General features: G+C 44.9%; 1 protein-coding gene across 7 annotated transcripts in view; it reads right to left on the bottom strand.

Moving 5' to 3' along the window:
* Positions 1–318: 318 nt before the first annotated feature.
* Positions 319–10,537, bottom strand: part of trrap (transformation/transcription domain-associated protein) — a 77,817-nt gene continuing 67,598 nt past the window's right edge. For all 7 annotated transcript variants that reach the window (XM_071409675.1, XM_071409679.1, XM_071409678.1 and 4 more), the window contains 6 exons: positions 9,255–9,480; positions 8,939–9,156; positions 6,741–6,925; positions 6,392–6,595; positions 3,106–3,300; positions 319–2,111 (listed from right to left, as the gene is read on the bottom strand). In XM_071409675.1, coding sequence (XP_071265776.1) covers positions 1,827–2,111; positions 3,106–3,300; positions 6,392–6,595; positions 6,741–6,925; positions 8,939–9,156; positions 9,255–9,480 — 1,313 coding nt within the window. In that variant the 3' untranslated portion in view covers positions 319–1,826. The remainder of the gene's footprint in view (positions 2,112–3,105; positions 3,301–6,391; positions 6,596–6,740; positions 6,926–8,938; positions 9,157–9,254; positions 9,481–10,537) is intronic.

Genomic DNA, 10,537 nt, shown 5'->3' with positions numbered 1-10,537 from the left:
GGAGACCAGCTAAATGTAGTGCTTTTCATTTTCAGTTATTTAGAATGTTTTTTTTCTATTGTCCAAGTGTGGCACGATTGATTTATCTCCCTTTGTGCCAAGCATGCTGTGTGCAATGTGAGAGGTAGCAACTGCAATGTAAGACAAGGTCTTTTTTTCTGAAAGAAGTGTAATTTCATCAACTCTATTGTAACTGAATGGGTATGAGATGCACTGTCTGACTGTCTGGGTTGATATGTAATTCAAATCCAGGACGTGTTTCTCTTTACCGTGAAATTGAATGGCGACACACAAACAAGGGTCTCCAGAAAATGGAAATTATTTAAAAGAGCATTTTATTAAAACAAAATGCATATTTACAAGGCAGGAGGTAACAATCCTTCAGTTGGTCGAAAAGCACTGTACCTTTACAAAATGGGGGATAACGCATACAAAAACATGTCAGTGTAGGCCATATAGGCTACTACAGACATGCTGTATGTATAGATACTGCTTACGGAGTACAGTGTGAGTCTTGAACCTGAACGCTTGAGTGCCAGACAGTTGTGCTAAAGGGAATTCAATCAGCTTAAAAAGAAAAATCCATATCTAGACCTCTGACAGCTGCAATAGAACCAAAACCTAAAGTAAAAATGGCTTTTGAGTAGCTCGGACATTGTACAGTACACACACACTCCAGGCAGTGAAAAGGAATGTCACAGCATAATTATTCACAAGAGCATTATATTCTACATTTTTTAGGGATATATATAAAAATGTCACACATAATTTGGTATTTAAATAAGGATACAAACTCAAAAAGAAGGACTTTAACATTGCGTTGTTGATTCACTGGAGTCAACCTGTAAACTTAGAAAAGACTCGTTGAGACTATTACAACGTCAACTGAAAATCATATGACCTCTACACAAAATGAGCATTATAAAACAGTACTGTACTTTCTCCAATACTCCCTGGACTGTTCCATTTTCATGGAGGGATGATACACAACACACAGTAAGTCAAGTACAGAGAGGCGATGCAGAATAAACATGTGTCAGACTACGTTTGGTTCGAGTGCCTTAATTAGTTTCTCCATCATAGTGAGTTTCCTGATTAGCCTGGTTAAACAAGACTGAACGCGTCCAGACTGGTTTTACCAGGCTATTTCCTGGGTACCTGACTGGTTCTGCAGCACTCAACTCCGCTACATCGTTCCCTTGCTTTGTTTGCTTGCTACAGTAAAATCGCTGCATCCTTTCAACTTGAGACCAGGAAGCCCTCTTCAGAAATAATACCTGACAGAACCATTTCTACATGACAAAAGCATTTTCTTCACTTCCAGTTTACATCTTATGATTTCCTCTTTTCTGTGGCTCAATAGTGAAAGGAGCCTGTCACGCTATTCAGTGGCCAATGATGACATCTTATGGTTGTGTGATCAGCATAAGCAATAAGGCCCGAGGGGGTGTGGTATATGGCCAAAATACCACGGCTAGGGCAGTTCTTATGCACGACGCAACGCGGCGTGCTTGGATACAGCCCTTAGCCACGGTTCAGTATATTGGACATATGCCACCAACCCCCGAGGTGGCTTATTGCTATTATAAACTGGTCACCAACATAATTAGGGCAGTAAATATAAATATTTTGTCATACCCGTGGTATAAGGTCTGATATACCACGGCTGTCTGTCAATCAGCATCCAGGGATCGAACCACCCTGTTTATAATGTGCATTAGTACCCCCTCATTTCATAGGTTTTATCATGTCCATTGTCTTCTTCATCTTTCCCCCCTCTCTTCTCCCCCTCACAACCAGGGCTGCCAGTCATCTCCTCTCCCCCCTTATAGCCAGGGGTGCCAGGCAGGGTCCATGCGACAGAGGTTGTCCAGGCTGTTGGCAGCAGCCACCAGGGTGTTGACCTTTGACTCCCCTCCCTCGAACTGGGCCAGGTTGTGGAGCCTGGTCATTATGGCCGTCACAGCCTTCTGCACCAGGGACACTAGCTGCTGGGAGTCCATGTTCTCAGGCTGGCCTGCTGGGGACAGGGGCATGGACGTGTCCTCCTGGGTCTTCTTGTGCCACGCAATGATCTCGTCACGGAGCACCGCCTTCAGGATGCCGTCCACCTAGTGGGGGAGAAGGAGAGGAGAGAGAATGATGGGAGCAGCAAAATACATCTTGCGCTGTAGCAATACTATTTATGGGAACCTAACTATGAATTCATACTAATTCAGGAACCAGGAGATACTGTGAGAACATGCCATACTGAAACCACTGCGTATTGTTAACTCACTATGTTGGGTAGGGCTATACACAGCAGCCATATAAACTATACAGAGGCCACAATACTAGCTAACCACCTAGCTGGGTACTCGGCCTTCTCCACTCATTGTGCCCACTTTATGGTGTGTTGAGGGCCTGATTGTCAGAACAACCGTCTCCTCTCCCAGTAAGTATGTGTAACCACCGCTCCGCCCCCCCACCAAAGAAAGCAGTGGCCTCTGGGATACGTCTCTAGCTCTGTGTGTGTGTGTATCTCTAGCTCTCTGTGTGCGTATCTCTGCACGCCCTCCATCCAAAAGTCCCTGTCTTCAACATCCCAGTTTGTTCACCTCCAGAAGGAAGCAGCCCCTCTCCTCTCCGGCTGTAGCTACAGGATGAAGCTATACATAGACATATAGCTGCCTGCCTGATGCCCTATCATTACAGGACCAACATAGATATACAGCCCTCCTCCTGCCACAGCTGGGACTGAGGCGGAGGCTGTTGTTTTTGTTTTGATACGCTTCAGTGAATTTCCCTCCCAAGTTTACATTTGTGGGATGTAAAACACCCACACAGAATAACATCCATCAAGAATTATAGTGTCTAAATTAAGACAAGAATTGAGAAACGAGTCCACTCACACTTTTAAACTTAATTCAAGTGTATGGTTCTACCAGTGAGTTCTACACGGTGCACAGCAGTGGTCTACCGCTGTAAAGGAGAATTCTCACCAACCATGGCTTCAATTTAAACTGTGATATGCCGATTCATTATTTTTGTCCAATAAACATAGCTAACAAACCATGAAAGTAATTTGCTGTTGTGCAACAGGTGTGTGCTTGTTGTCGGGCCTACCTTGAAGTTGGGTTGAGCAAAGCAGCGTGCCACAGCAATCATGGAGGCGGTGAGGGGGCCAGAGACGCCGATGGTGGTCAGGAACTCTGAGATGTTGGGCGTCAGACGGAAGGGCACGGGCCGGTTGGCGTCCAGGTCACCAGTGGCATCGTTGATGTCAAAGCGGAAGTAAGACACATTCAGCTTCCCCGTGTCCTGTTGGAGGAGAGAAGTATGACAGTTAGGATGTGTGTGTGTGTGTGTGTGTGTGTGTGCGCGTCTGCACTTCCTGATATTGCCTAATACAGTGCATTTGTAAAGTATTCAAACCCCTTTACTTTTTCCACGTTTTGTTACAGCCTTATTCTAAAATGGATTAAATTAAACACTTTCCTCATCAATTTACCCACAATACTCCATAATGAAAGTAAGAAACAGATTTAGCATCATGCTGTGGGGATGTTTTTCATATCCCTTTCAGTCTTTGATGAAAACCTGCTCCAGAGCGCTCAGGGCCTCAGGTGTACCTTCGCCCCAGTCTAACAGGACAACAACCCTCAGCACACAGGCAAGACAACGCAAAAGTGGCTTCGGGACATATCTCTGAATGTCCTTGAGTGGCCCAGCCAGATCCCAGACTTGAACATCTCTGGAGAGACCTAAAAATAGCTGTGCAGCGACACTCCCCATCCAACCTGACAGAGCTTGAGCGGATCTGCAGAGAAACTCGCCAAATACAGGTTAGCCAAGCTTGTAGCGTCATACCAAGAAGACTCTAGGCTGTAATCGCTGCCAAAGGTGCTTCAACAAAGGACTGAGTAAAGGGTCTGAATACTGATGTAAAATGTGATATTTCAACAACAACAAAAATGTAATACATTTGCAAATGTCTAAAAACCTGTTTTTTTCTTTCTCATTATGGGGTATTGTGTGTAGATTGATGAGGGGGGGGGGGGGGGGGGGAGATGACAATTTCATCCATTTTAGAATAAGGCTATAACCTAACAAAATGTGGAAAAAGTCAAGGGGTCTGAAAACTCCCCGAATGCACTGTAGATTCCAGTCTGGATTCCACCGTGTACGATCACTAAGACAAGTCATCTATAAACATTCTCCTGAGGTATTCTCTATGGACATGTTACTCCTGTATAGAACCCATGGACAGGATACAGCTGCCTTCCAGTAAAGTGTGTGTTTAACTACAAAATGGCTGCTTTTATTGATCTGCCGTAGACAGAGCACCATAAAACAACATATCACCCCAAGCACATCCATAATCCCGCCATCCCTCTTTCTCTGTCGAGTTAAGTATATACAGCAGGACTTTGTCTTTAAGCCTGCGTTTGTATAAAGAGGGACCCGTATGATGTATGAAGAGCAAAGAGCATTCTGGGAAGATAAGCTGTTTATGGGAGAAAGTGAGTGTGCTTATGACAGCTTTATGGCAAAAGCATTTCATTTGAGTTTTTTTTTCTTCAGTCTCTCAAAGCTATGGCCTTGAGCCAACAGGGTTAGATGCTAGACCCCAGGAGGATCAGAGAAGCTCAGAGAGAAACTCCTTTGGCTCCAGACTGAGGCAGGGTCCTGAATAATAACACATTAACAGGTGACTGCTAATCCACTTTGACGCTGTATCAATAGACTGAGTCAACACAATAGGAGGGAGGTGACATACAATCCATACTCTGAGGATGGGGGCATGCAGAGGCCAAACCATCTCAATGCACTATGTTAGAAAAGTTGACTATTCTAGGGGTAAAATATGGGGTTATTGGGGTGTTTATTAGGGCTAGGCTAGTGGTTACACATGTCAGTAATGTCCTTGATATGCTGGTGTCAGTGTGCGTGCGTGCGCGTGCGTGCGTGTAATCCTGCCTGTGTCTAATGGGATCTATGGCGTGGAACAGGCAGAGAGGGGGCTTAATGCGTCCGCTTAGCTGCCCAGTGAAACGCCTGTCAGCAGATCATAGAAGAGGAGAGGGGAAAGGAGAGAAGGCTGTCCGTCTGTTCCACACAATCATCTTTAATAATGACTTTCAGAGATGTACTCTCTGCCCTCCGAACGGACTGCGTGTGTACCACTGCTCTGGTGCGACACACACACTCTGGCTCTTTATATTGAATGGTCTCTGATAGCAAAGCAAAGAGTCGGAATAAGACTGACTGTCAAAACAGCATCGTCCCATAGAGGCTCACTGACTGACAGGGCTGCATTGATGTCATAGAGAGGAAGTCATGCATATTACCAGTCAGAGCGATGCTCATCTCTAATGAATCTAAGGGTCTAGGAGGAACATCTCCATACTGAATTAGTCTCCTTGACATGAATCCTCCTTTGACAGACTGCTTCAAATTCCCTTCAGCATGTGTCCTTGGCTGGGTTAGGTGTGTGTGTGTGCACGCTTTTATGAGTGTGAGTATGCGTTTATCTGTGTGTGTGTGTGTGTGTGTGTGTTAGGGTTGGGCGGTAAACCATATTTTACTATATACCAGGAGAAATGCACGGACCAGCTACATTTTTTTCACTTTACCTTCCATAACAGTATTTCAATGTTTGGTTTGTAAAAATGTGATACGCAACTCCGGCGAATGTAATGTTAGTTTTTATAGTTAACGCTGTTTGCTACTCGAGTCGTCTTTCTCTCTCTCCTGCTGCATGCCCTGCCCCTGTCACTCAAGGAGAGCAGTTGCTCAATCACGGTATCTTCTAAATCAGAGAGGACTAGGCGAAGCATGAATGTTTGATAGCTACATAAGGTAAGAAAACATGTAATGTAACATCGAATTAGGGTCCCCTGGAAACACTGACCGACACTTTGCTTCCTACCCTCTCAATAATTCCTCCCTGGCTTATTCATTAGGTGTCATGTCAAAACAATGTATCAAGGTGCTGCCCTATATATAAACTATAGTTTATCATTATATTTCTATGACTCCAACAGTCCACCAATTAACTAGGCCTAGGTTTTTTGCCAATATCACATAGCCCTGCGTGGCAGTGTGGAAATGAACACAAACATGGAAGAAATGCAGAAATTTATGAAAATTGTTGTTTGAAGTTGGATTGAACAGTACAAAACAATCAGAATGGAGAAAGACCCATTGAAATAATTTAGAATGTGTGTTGCCACCCTGGGGTCATGAACTACCCATAAAGCATATTCAGAACTCTTATTATTAAAAAACATAAAATACCATCAAGATTTGAAAAATCGCGATATGATATTTTGGCAATGTCACCCAGCCCTAGTGTGTGTGTATGTCCAGGTGTGTGTGTGTGTGTGTGTGCTCATCTCTCGCCCCCTACCTGTGCTATCTGCAGCATCTCAGGGTTGAGGCGGTTGAGGTGTAACATGAATTCAGCCAGGCCGATGAGAGACAGCTGGATGGTGAACATCTTTCTGAAGGTCCAGTAGTCTGTAGCGTTGGGGAAGGTGTGTAACGCCCACTCCCTCAGCATGCTGCGAGGTACCATGTTCCCCTGCACCTCCTTCAGAATGTCACGCAGCACCTGGTGGGGACAGGGGAGGTTAGAGTCAGAGGGAGTGTGTCTGTGTTCCAGACAGTACCTGGTGGCTGGCCAGTGTGCCACTGGACTGTACAGTAGCCAGGCGGTCGTTGTATGTGTGTCTCCATGCGTATGTTCCAGACAGTACCTGGTGGCTGGCCTGTGTGCCTCTAGCCTGTACAGTAGCCAGGCGGTCGTAGTAGCGTGAGATGGGGTTGTCGTGCTCAATGCCTTTCTTGGCACAGCGTTGCTTATAGATCTCCACCAGAGACAGAGATGATGGGTTGTCCTCTACCAGACGCATCTGAGGAGACACAGCTACCACCCTGGGGACTGGAGAGATAGGAAGGGGGAGAGTAAGCACAATTTAATAACATGGTAAACTGATTACACACATCAATACACTGTATACAACCTAACCTTGGAGGACGAGAGAGAAAGCCACCTCGATACAACATTGCAATACTAAACATCTACATTTTCCAAGGCAAAACAAGCCATCTTCATTTCAATACACTGTGTAAAGTAAACTAGTACACCCAACACTGCACAGCAGGTCTACATATCTAACCTAACCTAAGATGTGTCAACACAAGAGGTTTAGGGCTCCTGTGGGTCATAATGTAACACTAGGGTTACTAGAGGTTCAGAGGACAGAACATGGAATATAATCACACCCACGGAAACATCCACATAACATGGGAAACCACCAACTGAACACTACCATTTCACTTAGAGGGAATGAGTAGAGGGACCACAGAAGTCCATATTCCCTCTTAAACAACCCAATCAGTCGCGGAGAGGGAGAGTGGGCAAACATCTGGATGGAAGGAAAACTCTGGGGGAGGACAGGAAAGGAAATTGTGTATACAATGGGATTGTGAGTCTCTCCCATCCCCCTCTAATGTATAACCCATCTATCTAATCTACACTGAGTGTACAAAACATTAAGAACACCTGCTCTTTCCATGACAGACTGACCAGGTAAAAGCTATGATCCCTTATTGAAGTCACTTGTTAAATCCACTTCAGTGTAGATAAAGGGGAGGAGACGGGTTAAAGGATTTTTAAGGCTTGAGCCAGGGATTGTGTATGTGTGCCGTTCAGAGGGTGAATGGGCAAGACAAGTTAAGTGCCTTTGAATGGGGTATGGTAGTAGGTGCCAGGCGCACCGGTTTGTATCAAGAACTGCAACGCTGCTGGGTTTTTCACACGCAACAGTTTCCCTTGTTTAACAAGAATGGTCCACCACCCAAAGGACATCCAGCCAACTTGACACAACTGTGGGAAGCATTGGAGTCAACATGGGCCAGTATCCCTGTGGAATACTTTCGACACCTTGTAGAGTCCATGCCCTGACAAATTGAGGCTGTTCTGAGGGCAAAAAGGGGTTGTGCAACTCAATATTGGGAAGGTGTTCCTAAAGTTTTGTACACTCAGTCTCTCCAATCTCTCTCTAATGTATATCCCATCTCTTCAGATCAGAGCAGATGAAAGGAAAGACATGAGCCCTCTTATTCTATTTTGAAATGCACTTCTTTAGGTCATCAGACCAGAAGAATGTAGCACCCCCATGAAGATGCCCTTGATCTCTGACCTGGAAGTGGTTCACCACAATACTGATAAATCAATCACAGAAAGGCAATTTAGATTCAATCTCCCAGCCAGCCGGGAATAACCTTGCATCTTATTTCATTTACTCACTCACAGATTCTCTGCCCTGACACATGTCGACAATTCACCTCAATTTCATTTCTCCCATTCCTCTCTCCTCTGCCATATTTTTCTTTAAAGAAAACCGCATGTACAGTACAGCTAAAGAGGTTGCTAGGATTTAAACATCACCCGCCTGCCTTATCGGACTGTATAGACATGCCCTTGGAAAAACAGTTTAGACTGAGCTACACTTGACATTTCTACTCGCTTCTTGAATTCTCTATTCCTGGGTTGAGAGCCCAAGATACAGAGAGAAGAGATTTTAGACTGCCTGTCAAAAAAACTGACCTGACAAGAAGAAAATGAGAGAAACAGATAGCCCAGACAGACCTGTAGAATGATATATGAAAGAGGAGAGTCAAACAGGAAAGGGAAGGAGAGACCAGACAGACCTGTAGAGTGATATATGAAAGAGCAGAGTCAGAGAGGAAAGGGAAAGAGACCAGACAGACGTAAAACAATAGTCCAGAGAGTTGTCCCAGGAATAATGTGTGTCTCTTGGCGGTCTGAGACTAGAAACGGTGGAGAGAGCTAGGCCAGTGTGTGTCATACCAGTAAAGAAGAGGTGTCTCTTGGTGGTCTGAGAGAGACTAGAGACGGTGGAGAGAGCTAGCCCAGTGTGTGTCATACCAGTAAAGAAGAGGTGTCTCTTGGTGGTCTCCTTCCTCTTCTCCAGACAGGGGTTGAGCAGCCTCAGTAGCTGCAGGACCCTCTCCTCCCTGCGGGACTCAGTCAGACAGGCATCGTTCATCACCAGGTAGGGGTAGATCTTCCCATTGTGACCTCTGATGTAGAGACGTCGTGCTGCCGTGTTGTGTTTCTGGACTATCTCCACTCTGGGCATGAACCTGAAGGAAACGCACAGACAGTTAGTACCTGTAGGTAATGGATGTGTAACACGTGTGTGTGCGCGCTCTCTCTCTATATAAACGTGCACCCTCCTCACCGTGCGATCTTGATGTAATAGTGTGTGGGTTTGGGCATGAGGAACTCCCCAGGGATCTCCACCTCGGCGGTCTGGGCTGAGAAGTTGCTGAGGAAGCGGCACTTCTCCTCGATCAGGAAGAACTTGGGCAGCTGCTTGGTCTTGGCCTCCAGGATCTTGATCCACTTCTTGAGCTTAGAGATGAGGTTGTGGAGCTTCATGGAGCCAGGCACGCTGAAGTCAAAGTCTGCATGGAGACAGATGACCAGCAGGAGGTTATTATTAAGTGGAGGTAGACAACCTGTTAGATTAGAAGGAAGCCAACACCAAAGCCTAGACGGACAAGTATGAAAATCAAGGTTTGGGTTCAAATGGCTTATCTATTAAGGGTCAAAGAGAAATAAAAAATGGTTAGATTTCGACAGATGGATATAAGGCAATAAGATAAATGATCAATGACAGCAAAGCTGAGACTGAAAAGAACCAATACGTAAAAGGCAGAAATAAGAGCTTCGTTGCCATATCAACCAAAGTGCTGTACGTTTTCCACCCAGTCCCCCATGGAGGTAGTCTACTGATATAATCACAAGGGTTTACATTTCATATTCAAGTCACAACTGACATTGTGCATATTCTTGGGAGGGAACGGTAGAACAAAAGGTGCAAGCAGAAAGGGAGCCACGGTGATGGCCCCAGGACATCTTTATCAAGCAGGTACAAACCTGCTCCATTATTACAAGCCTGTTGTGCTCTGCTTGTTGTAATGAAACCATGAAAGTGTATCAGAGAATGAAAGGCCTTGCCATTTCAAACCCCTTTCTGAGTGAACTCTTACACTTTAAATAAACCTTTTTAAAAAATCCAATGTTCCTTCGTAGCATCCATTTTACCTGCCTGCTGTTTGCTAGCCTAGGGGAAATGGTGAATTAGGCTAGTCTTGTTCAATTGCCAATGATTCAGCAGCATAAAAGTATATATAACCTACAAATAGAATACATGAACTGTGTCTTTATTTTACAAGAATTCATTACCGTCTCAATTGTTTTGTGATGTAAAAGGCAGGTAAAAATAGGAAATAATAGGAGAGCTGAAAATATATCACATTTTGACACATTGGAGCTTGGCCATATAGTGGTAACTGAGTCAGAGCAGAAGTAAGGAGGGCTATTTTAGCTCCTTTTTTCTCTGACCACTGATCAGTCATCTCATGCTTCTGTGAACAACAAGCCCCCTTCTCTCTGATCCATAGTCTCCTAAAACAGCTACCTTCTCCCTGACCGGAGACTGGAACACTAGGAGGCATG

The sequence above is a fragment of the Salvelinus alpinus genome, chromosome 7 (assembly GCF_045679555.1).
Source record: "Salvelinus alpinus chromosome 7, SLU_Salpinus.1, whole genome shotgun sequence".
NCBI lineage: Eukaryota > Metazoa > Chordata > Actinopteri > Salmoniformes > Salmonidae > Salvelinus > Salvelinus alpinus.
Note: the sequence above shows the minus strand (reverse complement) of the source record. Positions and strands in the feature narration are given on the sequence as shown.